The 18,258-nt window shown below is 47.4% G+C and overlaps 2 protein-coding genes across 2 annotated transcripts in view; one reads left to right on the top strand and one right to left on the bottom strand.

The window, feature by feature from the left end:
* B4GALT1 (beta-1,4-galactosyltransferase 1) overlaps positions 1 to 1,404 on the top strand; it is a 31,859-nt gene extending 30,455 nt beyond the window's left edge. The window contains exon 6 of the mRNA XM_054397699.1: positions 1,121 to 1,404. Coding sequence (XP_054253674.1) covers positions 1,121 to 1,256 — 136 coding nt within the window. The 3' untranslated portion in view covers positions 1,257 to 1,404. The remainder of the gene's footprint in view (positions 1 to 1,120) is intronic.
* Positions 1,405 to 2,343: 939 nt separating this feature from the next.
* On the bottom strand, positions 2,344 to 5,288 carry LOC128979431 (SNW domain-containing protein 1-like). Its single transcript, XM_054397645.1, is given in 4 exon segments — positions 2,344 to 2,642; positions 3,542 to 3,804; positions 3,806 to 4,647; positions 4,649 to 5,288. Coding segments are annotated over 4 exon segments (1,974 nt in total). The 5' UTR covers positions 5,219 to 5,288.
* Between the last annotated feature and the right edge of the window lie 12,970 nt (positions 5,289 to 18,258).

Here is an 18,258-nt window from a genome sequence, read left to right as displayed (position 1 = left end):
TGTGCCAAAGGCCTGGCTGTGGAAAGCCTGCAGCTGTCTCCACCCTTGCTGACTGCTGTGTTCCCAAAAGCTGCCAGGTTGTTACCTCACTGTGAACCTTACACAGAACCATAAAGTCACAGAGCTGTTTGGGTTGGAAAAGACCTCTTAAGCTTAACTCCAACCATCAACCCAACATCACCGTTTCCCAAAGTGCTGTGTCCACACTTCTTGAACACCTCCAGAGATGGTGACTCACCACCCCCCTGGGCAGCCAGTTCCAATGCCTGACCACTCTTCCATAGAGAAATTTTTCTTAATATCCAGTCTAAACCTCCCCTGGCACAATGTCAAGTCATTTCCTCTTGTTGTATCACCTAATACTAGAGACCAACCCCCTCCTCTCTACAGCCTACATTCAAGTAGTTGTAGAGAGCAATGAGGTCTCCCCTCAGCCTGAACAACCCCTCAGCCACTCCTTATGAGACTTAATCTCAAGACCCTTCAAGAGCTTTGCTGCCCTTTTCCCCCCTCCAAAATTCCACTATGGCATGAACAGCTCCCATCTTTTTGGTTGTCAATGCAGCAAACTAAGATACAGGCAATTGTTTCCAGCCTGTCTTTGGTGTATAAAACCAAGCCCGGTGATGTAAAAGCTTGGCTGCTTTTTCCTAGCTCAAATCTGAGCCCATAACCTTTGCTGCTCAAATCTGGGGGGGTTATGGGATCTTTACTGATATTCAGATTGTTCTTTAAACACCAGCAACACCACAGAATCACAGAATGGTGGGGGCTGGAAGGGTCCTTTGGGGCTGATCTAATCCAACCCCCTTGCCAGAGCAGGCTGCACAGGATTGCATCCAGGTGAGATTGGAATGACTCCAGAGATGGAGACTTAGCTGGATGCTTACCTGGACTCTCAGGTGGAGATGCCACCTGAGAGGTTATGAAAACATCATGCCAGCTTTGGGTTGTTTAAACCTTTTCTTCCCCTTTCTTTCTTTGTTGTGTTTGTTTTTGTTTTTATTTCTCTTGTTTTTTTTTTTTCTACCTCTTTCCTTCTTTTCCTTCTTTGTGGGTTTTTTTTTTGGTTGGCTTTTTTTTTGGGGGGGGTGGCGGGGTGTTCCTTCCCCTTCTGCAGGTTCGACAGAATTGCTCACACGAGGGAGACAATGAACTCCGATGGCTTAAATACACTATCCTACAAGGTGTTAAGGACTGACAAGTACCCTCTGTACACAAAGATCACAGTGGATATTGGCTCACCAAACAGCTAACATCATGCAGACGGCAGCAGAGACCTTGCCTATGTTGCCTAGGACATCTGGCCTCACTGATGCTTTTATATCTGCTGGTTTTATAACAGTTTCAACGAACTACAACAACAACAAAAAGCCATTTTTTTGGCATGCCAAAGTGTCTCCAGATTGGTTGGACAAGTGCTTTTATTTTTTTTTTCTTTCTTCTCCTTCTTTACTGCGTCTTTTTAAATTCCAAACTTGACATTACACAACTTTCTAGCTCTCCACGGTTTTCTGAGTCCAGAAAAACTGTACATAAGAGGTGTAAATATTTTACTTTGCCAGAAAAAAATGTTCAGTCTGATCTATTTGTGGCAGTGCTCCCCATGTCAACTTGATTGCTGGACCCAAATTTTTTCTTTTTAAATTTTTTTTACTGATTACAACAACTGTGATGCCTCAAGCAATTAACTGCCCGTGGTATTTGGTGTTTTAGAATGAGGTGGGTGAAAACATTCCTTTGAATTCGTTCGTGGTTTTTACTTTATGAAGGACTGTAAAATGCTGCTAAAACTGTACAAGTTTACGCTTTGCATTAGATTTTATTGTTGTTTTGTTTCTTTCTTTTTAATGGAGACAATATCATTTAATTTTTTATTTGTTTCCCCCTGCATAGTGACCAAACCAAATCTCTGTGTGCAGAGCAAGTGTTTGAACAATCGAGTAAGGATTCAGTGTGTCATTATCTCTTTTTCAGTCTTTAAAAGGAGGCTTTGAGTGAGTTGAGACAGAGTTTCCCAGCGAGCAGGGTGGGAGCTACACAGATGTGGTTGTTACAAAATAAAGCAGGGGATGTTGACGGTAAAAACCACCTGGGCCAATCGCTTGTTTTTGATAAGGCCATTTGCCCGTGGGTAATGTGAGGTATGGAATACCCACTGAACTCCTTCACCTCGAGCAGGAATTCTTCTAGGTCCCACTGGAATCAAAAAAATCCATGGTTCAGGATTCTCAGCCCATTGACATGCATTTACAAAGAAGTAAGAGAGAGACCAGTAACAAACCCTGCCACGTTTAGTCTTTTGTACAGTCCGTAGATCCCCGTCAACGAGATGTGAAAGGGTTAACTTTCTTGCTCGGAGAAGCGGCGGGGGGAAGCCTCTTTGCAGGGGCGGCTGCCGACGCTTCTGCTGCTCATGCCTCTCGGGTCACTTTCTCTGCTGCCGATGCCGCTCGGGTCGTTTTCTCTGCTGCCGATGCCGCTCGGGTCGTTTTCTCTGCTGCCGATGCCGCTCGGGTCGTTTTCTCTGCTGCCGATGCCGCTCGGGTCACTTTCTCTGCTGCCGATGCCGCTCGGGTCGTTTTCTGTGCTGCCGCTGCGACTTTTGCTGGGTTTTTTTCCCTTAAAGCCTTTATCAGATACTTTATTTGCAGGTTGGGCATCTGCTTTAAAACATCAGCAGGCCTTCCCAATGTGGGTGCTTGTTTACACAAGCTTTCCTGCAGTGAGTAAGACCTTTTCACTTGGTGGGGGCAGTCTCTTCTTCTCCTCTTGTCTCTGCCTCTCCTTGCCAGGGTCATCTGTCCTATGCATTGGGCATCATTCAGAAGGACAAGGGGCAATGGGTGGAAGCTGAGGCATAGGAATTTTCAGGGAAACATCAGGAAAAATGTTTTCACTGTGAGGCTGACAGAACACTGGAGCAGGCTGCCCCGGAGGGTTGAGGAGTCTCCCTCTTTGGAGATACTCAAGACCTACCTGAATGAGTTCCTGTGTGATCTGGAATAAGTGATTCTGCTCTGGCAGTAGGGTTGGAGTGGATGAGCTTTCAAGGTCCCTTCCAACCCCTAACATCCTGTGATTCACCTGTGTGGTGGGTTGAAATTCCCAACATAAAATTGCCAGACAAGCTCAGCTGAAAGCAAATGAAGCTGTATTTACAAGCACACCTACAATCTAGAAATACAGAATGCAATGAATATGTATATTTTGTATTTACAATTTATAAACAACACAAGAACCCACCTGGACAAAACAACAGAGTCACTCATTAGTACTTAGCCACAACAAAGTAATGCAGCCAAGGTCAGCAAACACAGCAGAAACCAGAAGCTAGCATCTGCCACAGCAAATAGGAAAAAAGTGTACACAACTAGCTTTATGTTGGTAATCAAACCAATGGGGTTATTTAAACCTTGTAATTATTTTCCTTTTTTACATACAACGGTAATTTATTTACATTCTATCACTTTCTGTTCCAGATCGGTGGAAAATTTTCTAGGCACGGCCTAAAACTACCACAACCTGGTATTAAAAATGCCTTCTGTGTCAAGTCCAAGCTTGTAGTCCATTTCTCTGCCTCTCAAGGAGCAGAGGCATTCGGTCCTTCCTCCTCTTTTTGCTCTCATGCTCATGTTCTTTAGGACAGCTGCTGTCTGATGGCTGTTTAGAATCACCATGTTGCTTAGCTTCTTCCAGAAACTTGTCCAAACCAAATGGATCCTCTTCAGGTTGAACTGGACCATCTCTGGCCCTCCCTCTCCTATTATGATCTGAGTTAGAAAACTCTCTTTCAGAAACAAACCTGTTGTTCTTTATTCGAGCCTCTAGATCATCACCATACATGTCCTTGTCCAGATTTTTAGTTGGTCTGTAGATGTTTTTGGCCATAGACTTGCCACGTCTCCAAGGCTGGTCATAAACATTATAAATTTCATCCTCTCCTCCAGCAAAGCCACTGTCCAAACCCTTGCTTTGGTTGAACAGCCTCTGGTCATACTGGATTTCCTTAGATGGCCTGGGCTTGGGTACCCCTAGGGCAATAACTTCACTGATGTCTCTGTTCTCATTTCTCTGCAGCTTTGACCTTTTGTCAGGGGCTGCTCTGGAAAGATTTCTGTTATGCTGCCTCTCTTTGTGCTGGTCATGTCTAATTTCATCTCTTTCTCTGGCTTCTCTGGCTTCTTTTTCAGCATGGCTTTTGATCCCTGCTCTCCTCTCCCTGGCTTTCTGAGCCATTTCTCAGAGCTTTGCCTGACGTTTTTCCTTTTCTTTCTGAGCCATCTTCCTCTCCATCTGGGCACGCATCTCTACTGCCTCACAAGCCTTTCTGTCAGCTATATAGAGAGCCTCAGCAAGCTTGGCAAAGTTTTCATTGATATGAACAGTCTGCAGCCCTCTGCCATCTGCAGCCAGACGCTTATCTAGTGGAACAGTGTAACCCTTTGTATTTTTCCAGTTCGAAATGCATGGAGGAATCTTCCACTCTTGCTGCTCTTTCACAGTTATCTTTCTACTAGGGGAGTGCATTATGGGTACTGGAGGAGAAGGTGGTCCCCATGGAATCTTCTTGTTAATTTTGAACCTTGGGGGCTCCAGAGGGTCCTTCTGCATTTCCACCATGCAAATGAGTCTCTGTTTTGCCCCGGGAGTTGAAGGCAGCGCCTTGCTGAGATGGTGTGTACCGAATGTACTGCGCAGGAGCTGGTCTGACGGCTGCTCGAACTGGCATGGCGGCTGCAACTTTCTGGGAGACCGATTTCTCCAAGGCTGCTGTTGTCTTCTCTGTTATCTCTCTAATCACCTCCTCATCTGGTCTTTGCAGTTCAGGATCATCCAGGCTCGTGACCTCTTTTGGCACAAGGGCAGCACATCTGCTGTAAACGACCTTGTCCTTGGATTGCCCCTGTCGAGCGACTGCGTCATATTTTATTTTCCCTTCTGCGTCCACCTGAACAGACAAAGCGTTGGACATTTTCTTCTCCCGTCCCATATCCAATGGGTACTGGGCCACATGGATTTCTGGAAAAGCACCCCCATCTCCAAAGTCTTCTAGGACCCGTGGTATCCATCCTTTCCGGTAACCATAGTGGGGAGGTTCCCTTGGTGATGATACTAGAGCAGCCTGCCCATGTCTTTGAGGTCTTGCTCTTTCTTCTAGCTTTAGCTGGTCTGGAGACAGCTGAGTTGGAGCTGGCAAAAAGCTGGTGAGCATCATCTTGAGGCCTCTGTTGTCTTCTCAGGAGCCAGGCAGTGGTGGAGAGAGGCTTTATTTCACTAAAGGTAAAGAGACAATAACAAAAAAATATTTTAGAAACTATGAGTATTTGTTTTACAACTAAGTACAGCTGTTTCCACCTCCTTGTTCAAACAACATATGGCCATATTAAAGGAACACTGAAACAAACTCCCTAGCATCCATGGCAGTATAAGACCATGATTATATACAGCAGGAAAGCTTTTAGTCATAGAATCATAGAATTGTTAGGGTTGGAAGGGACCTCAAGGATCATCCAGTTCCAACCACCCTGCCATGGACAGGGACACCTCACACTACAGCAGGTTGCTCACAGCCACATCCAGCCTAGCCTTAAAAACTTCCAGGGATGAGGCTTCCACCACCTCCCTGGGCAACCTGTTCCAGTCTCTCACCACCCTCATGGGGAAGAATTTCTTCCTAACATCCAATCTGAATCTCCCCATTTCTAGTTTTGTTCCATTCCCCCCAGTCCTATCACTACCTGACACCCTAAAAAGTCCCTTCCCAGCTTTCTTGTGTAGCCCTCTTCAGACACTGGAAGGCCACAAGAAGGTCTCCTCAGAGCCTTCTCTTGTCCAGACTGAGCAGCCCCAACTCTCTCAGTCTGTCCTCATAGCAGATGAGCTCCAGCCCTCTGATCACCCTCGTGGCCCTTCTCTGGACCTCCAGATCCTTCTCGTAATATGGGCTCCAGAACAGGACACAGTACTCCAGGTAGGGTCTCACCAGCTACCCACAAACACTAAAGCTGTAGGAAGGGGCTACATTGTTACCCCAAGATACCAGGCCACAAGGAATCAAAGTCAAAGCACTTGCTAAAGAATTATTCTCTTGTGAAATGTTTCAAAGTGGTCTCGGTTCCTGGTGCCTGAATTACGCCAGACCCCAGGATACTCTCTGCTCTTTCCGTGGACTCTTGTGGAACTCTCCTCCACTTTCTGTTCAGTTGGTTCCGGTTTGTGCCTATTTTCCTCAGACCATTCTACATCCACCGCTTTAGTTTCACAGACAGTTTTCAGAAGCCATTCAACTGTCGAACACCCTGTGCCATTTTGTTATGAAACAAAGTGGGGGTGAGGCAGAGAGTTAATAAAAATATAAATTATTTATTAATTCAAACCCCGCCCCCCTCCCCTGCATGCAACTATATACGAATCATGAAAATCATATACGGTGTCTTTGCTCAGCTGTGAATGTCTCCAGAATATAGAAAGGAATAGGATATAGTTGAGGAGCAGTATTTGGAAAAGATGAAAGCCACACACACACAAAAAAAAATAAACACAAAAATCCCACCAGTGAATGTCCCCACTAATCATAGAATTGTTAGGGACGGAAGGGACCTCAAGGACCATCCAGTTCCAACCACCCTGCCATGGGCAGGGACACCTCACACCAGAGCAGGTTGCTCACAGCCACCTGGCCTTACAAACTTCCAGGGATAAGGTTTCCACCACCTCCCTGGGCAACTTGTTCCAGTGTCTTTCCCCGCAGACTCTAGGAAATATCCCAACGCTACTCACCGAGCGGCGTTGGTAGCTATGAGAATTCCTTCTTACGGTCTCCTGTTTGGGAAGGCCTTTCAGAGATGCTCATAGTCCAAACGCGCGATGCAAAGAGCCAGAGAGAGCAGGGAGCGCTATACAGAGAAGGAGCGAAGGGAGTTTAGCAGCTAGAGAAGCGTCCTCGGCTTTTCGGCTATCTCCCTTTAAGTATCTCCGAGCCTAATTACCGGCATAACGTTGCCAAAAGAAGCGGGAACCCTCAGCCTATAGCATCCCGGGCTTGCCAAAGGATCCCACGTGGCATGGGAAGGGGTCCCTGTGTGCACCGACCCCCCGGCCCTAGATGGGAAGGCGCGGCCTTCTGTCCCCCTTCCTATGCTTTTCGCTTTCCCCCATCCCCGCTCTACGAGCACATTACCACAATCATCTGCCCATTAGCACAATCAAATGCAAAACGAGCTGGTTGCAGATAACTTCTGGATAAGTGATAAGTGATTTTTGATAAGTGATTTTTTTTTTTTGTTTGCCTCAGTGCAGCACCAGCTTGGGTTCTTTGGTAAGGTGGAGATAAGGGGCGAGGGGCTGGCTTTGTGTGGTTTGGGTGATTCGGGTCTGGCTTTTTTTGAGTATTTTGGGTTTGTTTTGTGTTTTTTTTTTTTCTGGGACCTGAAATAGATCGGTTTAATTGTCTGGTGAAACGATGGGCTTGAAAGTTTGCTGAGACGTGTTAAGGTAGTTAACACGCTGTTTAAATCTGTCTGAAGCTTTTTGAAACAAACAAACAAAAAAAACACAAACCCCTTTCCTTAGCGAGATCGTGTGTAGAACTTGAATTCACTCACGGCTGTCGTTGTAACGTTTTTAATAACTTTTTTTTTTTTTTTTTTAAGAAAGCAATTTGTATTATCATAAACAGTATATTTAATACCAGATTAAGCTAGGGTGCAGCCTAATAGGATATGATTCAAGTCCTCTTTTATCTTCAGAACAGGAGGCTTTTTTGTGTGTGTGTCATGATATATAAGCCGTTGTATTATGTTTGCTCTGCATATTTGTCCATGAAATCTCCTGCGGTGCTGAGATACCCACAGCAGGGCTGACATCCAACTGATTTTTTTTTTTTTTTCATTCTTCGTTTTCTTCCTCTCTTAAAGCCTGTTACCACCACGTGTGTCTTACTCCCTTCTGGTTTCCTCAGGCACTTGAGGGACTGTGCACCAGGGCCAGCCCATCTTGTGTAGCCTACCCTGCTTTTTCTTCCCGTGAAACCTCGAGTGCTGACACCCTCAGAGCTGTTTTTTAAGTGACTTAAAGCTTAAGCAGCTTAAGCTCAGAACTTAATTCCTTCTGGTGAGTCCCTTTGCTACCAGCTCTGACCACAGCGATTTGCACTTCCTTGGCCTGTGCTGAAGGTTGTTAAAATCAGGGACACTCTGTTGTATTGGGGATCATCTTCAGCACTGCCTCTTTATTTCTTTTTATTTCTTTTTCTTCATTAGTTTTGTTTTTTTGTTTTTTTTTTGTTTGTTTGTTTGTTTGTTTGTTTATCTGTTGGGGGGGCAAGTTGTAGTTTTTGGGTGTTGAGGGTTTGTGTTTTTTCGTTTTTTTTTTAATCAAGACATGAAGCTTTTGCTGAACCCTTGCACTGCAGGGGTGGGATCCTGCAGGAGCCAGGGGCCAGCACATTTCATCTTAGACCAGCAGTGGCTCAGAAGTATGTATGGAGACTTTAATTACAAGGAAGGCACCCAGCTGCCTTTTCAGTCTCACTTTGAACAAAGTGTTCATCATCTTCACTTAAAAGCTGTTGCGGGCCAGCCTTACTGCTTCAGTCACACTGGGAGTTGAACAAAGGTGGTCCTGCATGGGCTAGGATTGAAACACAAGGAAGCAGCTCAAGAGCTGCTCACTTGTACTTAGCATTGCATTTTAAAAACTGACTTGGCAGTAAGGCTCTAGCTCTTGCAGATAGAAGGGGGTGCAAAGAGAGGATGAGTGACAGAAATCAGGTAAGAGGTAAAACATTGTGTGGTCTGCACCAGTAATGGAGACACAGGCAAGGACTTTATTTTTTTCATGCTTTCAAAGGTGCCTTAGAAGCAGGGCCCCACTCCCATCAGTGGCAGATCAGCAACAAAACTTCACCACAGCTCCACTGAAAGTCCCAGGTCTCTGCAGAGAGCACCTCAGTTGTGTGCTGAGCCTTTTCTCAGTTGAAGAGTTGGGACCTTCAGCTGTAGTGGTGTCTCTTTACTAACAGGCTATGCAGAGGGGTTCCCTGTTGTAATTGGGTGGTTGGTTTTGGTGGGTTTTTTTGTTTGTGGGGTTTGGTTTTGTTTATTTTTTAGGCATGGGGGATTTACTCCTTGCCTTAGGATTCTGTGAGGATTAGAAAAACGTTAGTGCAACAGCTCTGTGGTTTGGCTGTATGCTGAAGTCATTGAGTGTCTTGGAGGTGGTCTGGGCACTTGTTTTCTGCCTGCTGCAATCAAAGGTGCCTTGAAAGAGGAGAGAAATGGAAACTGGAAAACCAGGAAACCTGAAAACCATTCTCAGCAGAGAGATGCTAGAGGTGCAAGAAGCCATCCCTGCTGCTGAAGCCACCAGCCACGTGAAAAACGAAGCATCCTTTCCTTGCTTGTTTCACCCATTGGTGCTGATGATTTCCACATCTCATTGTGCCTGTGCAAACTGTGCTGGTCAAACTCCGTGAAGCGCTCTTGACTCAACCTGGCCATGAAATTTCTTTCCCTGGGTTTGTTTGGGGTTTTTTTGGTTTTTTTTTTTCTTTGGGTGTGACTTTCCTACAAACCCTCACCTTGCACAGAAGTGAATTCTGGCCATAACCTGGGGTGGGGTTTTTTAATTATTCCTTTCCCATACTGGTAGCAACACTCAGAGTGATACTGTGTGTTAACAGTTGAAACCCAGAACAACTACATGCAGAGGGAAATGCTAAGGTCTTGTTTTCTTTGGGATTTGCTGTTTGCTTCTTAGGATGAGGGGAGGATCCGGGCAGGCAGCTTTTCCCCAGGATGTTACATGTGTGCTGGACTGGGTTATTTTGGTTTTCTTTTTGCTTCTGCATTTTTATCCTTTATATATCAAGGGATGTATAATCCAATGTTTCTACTTTACTAATGATGTCAAATAAAGTATTTTCAGTTATGAAAATTAACCCTCTGGCTGGATAAGTTTCTGGTTGATGGGGTGGACTTGGACACGCTCTGGCCGGCTTGTATTCACTTTCTCCAGGTTTGTTCCCTCCTCACTTCCTCTCCTCCCCAAGTGAATTTCTCTCTTTGTGCTGTAAAGATTTTAACCATCATTAGAGAAATAGATCCAAGAGTACCCAGATGACACCAGAAAACCATAGCAGAGGTTGGAAAAGATGGTGTCCAGAGGTCCCTTCCAACCCTTGGAGGAGGCTTGAGGCTTGAGAGATGCTCAGCAGAGGAGGACCTGTGGGTGCTGATTGATGGCCTACATGTGACTGGGAGCCAACAGTGTGCTCAGGTGGCCAAGAAGGCCAGTGGCATCCTGGCTTGGACCAGCAATAGTGTGGCCAGCAGGTCTAGGAATGTGCTCTTCCCCTCTCTACTCAGAACTTGTGAGGCTACACTTGGAATACTGGGCAGAGTTTTGAGCTTCTCATTACAAGAATGGCATTGAGGGAACTGCTTGAAGGGAAGTGCAGAGCCACCAAGATGCTGAATGGAGTGAAATATCTACTTTCTGAGGAAAGGCTGAGGGAGCTGGGGCTCTTTAGCTTGGAGAAGAAGAGTCTGAGGGGTGACTTGGTTCATGTTTATAAATATGCAGGGCAGCGTTGGGAAGACAGAGCCAGGCTCTGCTCAGTGGTATCCAATGACAGGACAAGGGGCAATGGGTGCAAGCTGGAGCAGAGGAGGTTCCATAGGAACATAAGGAGAAAATTATTCATTGTGAGGGTGCCAGAGCCCTGGAACAGGCTGCCCAGAGAGGTTGTGGAGTCTCCTTCTCTGGAGAGGTTCCAAACTCACCTGGATGCATTCCTGTGTGACCTGCTCTATGTGATGCTGCTCTGGCAGAGAGGTTGGACTTGGTGATCTTTTGAGGTCTCTTCCAACCCCTGACATTCTGTGATTGAGGTGCTGGAGCATGCCCAGAGAAGAAGGGCAATGAAGCTGATGAAGGGTATGGAAAACAAGTCTTATGAGGAATAGCTGAGGGAACTGGGGTTGCTCAGTCTTCAGAAAAGGAGGTTGGGGGGAGACCTCATTGCTACCTGCAATTCCCTGAAAGGAGGTTGGAGTGAGCTGGGGGTTGGTCTCTTCTCACGTGCAACAGGACAGGACAAGAATAAATGGCTTCAAGTTGTGCCGAGGGAGGTTCAGGCTGGATATTGGGGAAATCTTTTTTTTTCTCAGAAAGGGTTCTCAGCCACTGGAACAGGCTGCCCAGCGGGGTGGTGAAGTCACCATCCCTGGTGGCATTTAAAAGATTTGTGGATGTGGTGCTGAGGAATATGGTTTAGTGGCAGCAGCTTATCAAGAGTGGTGGGATTGTGAGCTCTAGGTGAGGGGTTGGACTTGATCTTGGAGATCTCTTCCACCCTCAGCAGTTCTGTGGTTTTATAACCCCTACCATTCTGTGATTGTGGGGGTGGCAGGCCAGCGCACAAACCCCTTCTGAAATCAGGCAGGGGACAAAAGCTGTCAGCTGCCTGGGGGAAACAGGCCACTGCTTGCTCCCTGTGTGCTTGTGGTTTTGGCTGGAGGGTGGAAGCAGAGAATTCGTTCCTGTAAAGTTGATGCAAGCGTTTGCTTGCGTTCCTTGGCACTTTCTCATGAAAACAGTTTCCATGGAAGAGATCTTTCTGGCTGCAAGACTCTGGCAAAGGCTAGGCAGCTGGTGTGAGGTCCCCAATGGGCTTGTTCCTAGCTGGGACCAGCTAGCAGTCTCTGGGGCCCAGGCTGTCATAGTGGGCAGGACATCAAACCCCAACAGATGCTTGGAGGTATGCTCTGAAGACCATATTGACAGAGGGCTCTGTCAATGAGTACTGGCCTCTGCCTCTTTCAGCCTTCCAGGGCTGGGCACTGCAATACTATGGACAGTGCAGGAGCATAGAAGCATAGAAACACAGAATCATTAAAGTTGGAAAAGACTTTCAACACCATTACCTTGCTGTAATGAAGCTGCCAGCAGACCAAGGTGCAACAGAGGGCTCACACAGGGATGCAGTGGGGAGGGGTTGGTGGTCCCTGTGGCATCTTTTACTAGGTTTTGGACCCCACACACAGGCTGGAAAAGACCTTTAAAATCATCAAGTCCAAACCATTATCTGTCTCTACCAGGGCTACTGCTACACCATGTCCTTGAGCACCATATGTAGATGGCTTTTAAGTAGATCCAGGGATGGCTGCATATGGCCCTGAAAGGCCTTGCACAGGGATCATGGGCATTATCATCTCATGGTTCAAAGTCTGGTATCCATGGAGAGAAAAATGGTCTGAGAGGGACTTTCTAATTCCTCCCACTTCTGTCCCCAGAGTATTGAGCTGTGCATCCTCTCCTCTCCTCAGGTAGGTGAGGAATAGGCAGGAGTTACAGTGGCTGGAAGAAGCCCTGTATGGAAACACTGCCCCTTGCTGAAAGCAGCAGCTGAGAAGTGCCAGTGAGGTTTCACCCTTCTCCCCACTGATCACCAAGGCTTCCCTGGACCAGATGTGGCTTGTAAAGGCTCTTGCTGTGAGACCACACTTACTGTAACAGAGCTTTCTTCCCCACCTCCAACTCCACTTGCCTGCCAGCAGCCAGGATGGATAAGCAGAGGTCTCTGACATTTATCTCACATTTACTCTGCTGCACCTTCCTGTTCCTCAGTCCATGGAAAAACAAACAAACAAAAAAAAAAAACCCACCACAATGTAGAAAAGTCTGTTAGAAGGAGGAAAAGGACTAAGCTGGAGTTTGCTGACCCCTTTCACCTCCTTGGAAGGAATCTGAAGTGGGTGTGCTTGCCCTTTGCTCTTGCTCTGTGCCTCAGCACAGCAGTGCTGACACTGGATCTGTTATTTTTTGCCTACATCTCGTTTGAAGGATGTCCATGCACTCAAGGACAATGCACCCACACAGAAACTTCTTGTTTTCTGCTTACCCAAGGCAGCAGCCCCACTCTTGGAGCCTCTTTTCCAATCACTGCTCTCACTGTTACTACCAGCAACATGGGTCAGGGCACAGGGACATGATCTCTGCAGAGTCAGAGGTGACTGACTTCCTAAGATCTGCACTAGATCCTTCAGAGCTGACTGGGGTTAAGCCTAAAGCCTAGACCTGTGGACTCTTCCTGGGCCTTCCTGCCCTTCATGTGCTTGAAAATAATCTCCAAGAAATCTCTCCTCATGACTTTTCCAAGGATGGAGGTATTGCTTGCAGACTGTTTCCCAGATGAAAGCCTTTTCAGTCAGCCCTTTCCCAGTTGCTATGGCATTCCACCATGACCAACAGCAGCTTCATTCACATCAACCTTCACTGTTAGCTTCCATGAGTGACCCTGGTGGATCTGAATGTGTTGATCTTCTCTAAGCAGTCTTTAAACACTGTGTTTGGCCCTCACATCTGCTGTAGAGCAGCCCTGTGGAGAAGGACCTGGGAGTCCTGGTGGATAACAAGTTATCCATGGGACAGCAATGTGCCCTTGTGGCCAAGAAGCCAATGGAGTCCTGGGGTACATTAAGAGGAGTGTGGCCAGCAGATTGAGGGAGGTTCTCCTCCCCCTCTACCCTGTCCTGGTGAGACCTCACCTCACCTGGAATATTGCATCCTGTTTTGGGCTCCCCAGTTCAAGAGGGACAGGGATCTGCTGGAGAGAGTCCAATGGAAAGCTACCAGGAAGATGAAGGGACTGGAGCACTGCCCTGTGAGGAGAGGCTGAGAGCCCTGGGGGTGTTTAGTCTGGAGAAGACTGAGAGGGGATTTTATAAATGTTTATAAATATCTGAGGACTGGGGGTCAAGAGGGAGGGGACAGGCTCTGCTCAGTTGCACCCTGTGATAAGACAAGGGGTAATGGATAGAAACTACAGCACAGGAGGTTCCACCTCACCATGAGGAGGAACTTCTTCACTGTGAGGGTCACAGAGCACTGGAACAGGCTGCCCAGAGAGGTTGTGGAGCCTCTTTCTATGGAGACTTTCCATCCTTGTCTGGATGCATTCCTGTGTGACCTGTGCTGGATTCTATGATCCTGCTCTGGCAGGGGGGTTGGACTCGATGACTTTTGGAGGTCCCTTCCAAACCCTAACATCCTGTGAGCCTGTGATCTCCTTCCTGAGCCATGCTGGTGAATGCCACAGAAATCCATTCATCATTGCAGCCTTTTCCATGTTGTCCATTACCAAGCTGGTGTCCCCCATCCACAAGTGAATGTGCATTTTCCCCACCTTCTAAGCATGCCTGTGGAGTCCCATCATACTACCCTTGATTACCCTCACTACTCTGAGCTGTAGGTGGTCTTGGCCTGCCTGATGCCACCTCTAAGTACCCAAGAAAGCAATGTTTACCATGTTCTTTTGCTGGCTGTTGTATTTCCCATTCATACATGCATCTTCTTTTTGCATTTCACTGCCAGAAGCCCCCTTTTAGTCAAGCAGGACTTCTACTGAAAAAGCCTGCCTTCCTGCAGAGGGGAGAGCTTGGGAGGTTCAGGGTGGAGTCCCAAGAAACAGCTTCCCCAGGAGAGTGGTGCAGCCCTGGTGCAGCCTGCTGGGGTGGTGAGCAGTCTCCATCCTCAGCAGGTTTCAAGGGTTACTCAGCAGTTCCCCAGCTGTGTGACCAAAACATCAACAAACCACCCCCTTGGGAGCACCAAGCCAGAGGCAGTGGAGCAGCAGGAGATCCCAGTCCCTGTGCAAAAGGACTCTGCTGCTTTCGTGGCCAGGAGCTAGGGCCATAGATGATGCCAGCAAGCATGGAGAAGCCTGCAAAGCACTGCCAGAGCCAAATGTTTGCCTGGCTTTCCAAACCCATTTCACTCTGTGTTTCAAAAGCCTAAACTCAGCATGATCCTTTACCACTGTGAGCATCTGCCCAGCTGCAAAAAAAGGAAAACGAGGAGCTGTGGAGCTTTACACACTTGGGTCCAACTCATCCAGAGCTGGCAAGGGGACTCTGAGACTGTGTCTGGGAGTATTTCTGCCAGGCGTCTGTGGAGCTGCTGGCTGCTGGCACATGGAACATTGCAATAAGAGCTCACTGGCTGGGCTTGTTTTCACACCCTCCAACTTTCTCTTGAGAGGGAGAGAAGCAGCTTGGTTAAAAAAAAAATGCAAAACATTGGCAGATTCCCATGTGAAACAAGAGGCAAGCTAAAAGTCATCCCTCCAGCAGCACCCCACCTATTAAATTGCCCCAGGTTTTTTTTACCAAATCACAGCCTGGAGCAGAAGAAAAAAAAAAATCTTACTTGAAACAGAACAAGTAATAATTTAAAAAAAAAAAAAAGGCAGAATCACGGTATGATTTGGTTTGGAGCTCAATGGTCTTTAAGGTCCCTTCTAAATTAAACCAAACCATTCTGTGATCACCACATCCCTTTCCCATTGGATTTGGTGGCCACTCTAAAGGACATGCACTAACAAGTCCTCATAGGGAAGACTCCAGGGGCAGGATGCTATCTCTGAAGCATAAATATTGTGCTCTCCATTTGCAGAATACTCTGCAAGAGTATACTGCAGAGACACATGGACCCAGTGGAGAGTGTGATGTGCTGGAGATCAGCACTGGAGAAAATCAGATTTGAAGGGCAAAGAGATTATTTTTCTCTTGGTGGTCTGGTTCCTTTGTCTTTCCAACTGCAGAACAAGCAGGGCAGATGGGTCCTTGCAGAAGAGGCAGTGCTAAGTTCATCCCAGGTGCTGGCTTCAGCATTTGCAGAAGAGGCAGTGCTAAGTTCATCCCTGGTGCTGGGTTCAGCAGGTAGTTCATCCTTCCACTCATTAAACATCAATGCCTTGGGGAGATAAGGAAGTGTGAGGGGATCAGTGGCATAGGTGAGATAAAGTGTGGAGGTGGAACAAGTCCAGTTGTGTTCTCAGAATGTCTGAATGTTGCCCATTTCAGGGAGAAAACACTGAGTTTCCACCTGTATCTGTGCAACTCCCTTCTTCACCCAGCTGCTAGGAGTTTGCACCACATATTCTCCAGATTTGGTCATTTTTCCAAAGTTTGATCTGTGTGGGAGTCTCACTGTGAAGCACAAAGCTGAGGGGACGGGTTGGCTCTCTCTGCAGCAATAGGAAGGGGGAAGATTACAGCTTCTATCTCACCTGGACAAACCCCTGGGTGACATGATGTGAATTCAGATTCACTCCATCTTTGAGCAAAGGGATTGGTCAAGAGCCCTGATGAGATCCTCCCATGTCTAACTCATTCTAAACCACTGTCATTCCCTTAGAAAGCACAGTGGCTGAGGCAGCAGCTGACTGTTTTGGTTACACCTCACTTGCATGAACTTTGTGGTGCTTCTCAGCAGGAATCCTACAGAAATGAGGTCCCAGCATGTCCTTGTCCTTGCCAAGAAAATACAAGCAACATGAGTGGAAACTGGCATTGCCCAGAGAGGCCCACCTAGCAGCCCTCAAAACTGTGATCCTTCTGAACTGAGAATTTCTGGTGGACAAGAAGCCAGGAGGATGCAGAGATGATGTGGAACCAACGAAGGTACAACCCTTCACATGTCAGTGGTGGCAACTGCAAAGGGCAGGGCTGTGCCCAGCTGATGTGACATTCTGTCTAGGAGTTTGCCCTCTGCTTTGAAAATCAAGCTGTCTGAAACTGCCACTGGCCTCTCTGTGAAGCATTTTGTGATGGAGTGACCTGTTCCACGGGTGCCAGATGGTAGTGCTGCCCAAAATCGTGACTGGACACATTGACTTGATGCATAACAAAGCTTCACTGAGGACTACAGCACTAGGTAGGAGAAACATGGACAAAACCCCATGCTGAGGCTTGCTGATAGCACTGTTCCCCAGCCTGGGGTGACACTGGCAGCTCAAAAGGGTTTTGTCACAGTGTGCAAGCACAGTCAGAATCTCCATCCTTGGAGATGTGCAGATGCCATCTGGACATGGCCCTGCATGAATGGTTCCAGGTTGCCTTGCTTGAGCTGAGGGGTTGGACCAGATGATCTGTAGAAGCCCCTTCTGACTTGACCTTCTTGCTGTCTGCATGTGGTCCCCAGAAGAGCAGAGCTGCCTGGGGTGTTGGCACTCACAGCCCCACAGCCATCCTGCAGCAGTGATTCTGAGGATGGAAACCCCCAGCAACACACCACATCCAGCATCCTGACACTTCTTCAAGGTGTCCTGAGTTTCTTGACAGCTCTTAGCCCTCATCCTCCACCCCCTTTCTCCACACTGTGCTGGCTGCTGGTGTTTTCCCACACTGCAGCAGGTACCTGACCCTGTTGCTCAGATGTGTTCCTCACTGCTCAGCTGCTGCTGCTTTGCTTTGGTAGGTTTAACACAGGCTTCTCCCAGCTATAGAAGCTGCACACCTAATCAACTGCCACAGAATTATTTATAGTCCTGCAGCCTCTTGCTTTTGACTTGTTCCAGAACTTTCAAGGCTTCTGCTGCTGTCATGCTTATGTTGCACATTAACATCAGGAAACACCTGATACCAGGGGCCAGTTCACACAGCAGGCACTCATGAAAACCAGGCAGCTACTATGCCTGGTATGGAGAGCATCTGCTCTTTTAGTGTAAAGGCTAGGGCTGTTACCACCAGCAGCAGTGTCCTTCCTGCTGGAGCCCTGGGGGACAGCAGAAGATGGTAACAAAGCAAACCAAAAGCCTCAGTGCACCACAAAAATGCTGCCAAAAGGTTTATCCTGCTACAGTGCAGCTAAAGCCACTCTGGGACCCTGTGGGAAGTAGGGGATATTTGTTTTGAAACTGAGACAGTTTCCTCACTGCCACCCACTGTGTCACAAGGATGACCAAGATGGGAGCATCCAGAAGTGGGTTGTCCAGGATGCCCAGCACCAAAGTGCAAGAAATCTGTCTAGGGACACTTAATGGCCGTGCAGACTAAATGGGACACTTGCTGCTGAGGTTTTACCATGGGTTCTGGATTGCTGCCTCAGGAAATGCAAGGTGCCTTTTTTGGTACCCATCAGGAGCTGATGGAGACTGTTGGCTGCCTGTCTCTCCACCCTGCCTCTTCTCTGGGAACCATTAAGATGCACTTGCTGCTCTTTGTCTTCCTATCAGGACACTTTAATGTGTCCTACCCTGTTCCCCGTCTTCCAAACACCATTTTTAATGGCTTCAGTATAGCCTGCTTTAGGTTGTTGCATACTTGAAACCATCTCTGGTTTTGGGGTGGTCTGGAAAGCACTCAGACCCCTGTAATCAGCTAATGCAGGTGCCCATGTCCATGGCTGTCCTGCCACTTGTTCCTGCAGGTGTTCCTATAGAATCATAGAATGGTCTGAGTTGGAAGGGAC

Source organism: Indicator indicator, chromosome Z (genome assembly GCF_027791375.1).
Source record: "Indicator indicator isolate 239-I01 chromosome Z, UM_Iind_1.1, whole genome shotgun sequence".
Taxonomy (NCBI): domain Eukaryota; kingdom Metazoa; phylum Chordata; class Aves; order Piciformes; family Indicatoridae; genus Indicator; species Indicator indicator.
This window is presented reverse-complemented; position numbering and strand designations above follow the sequence as displayed.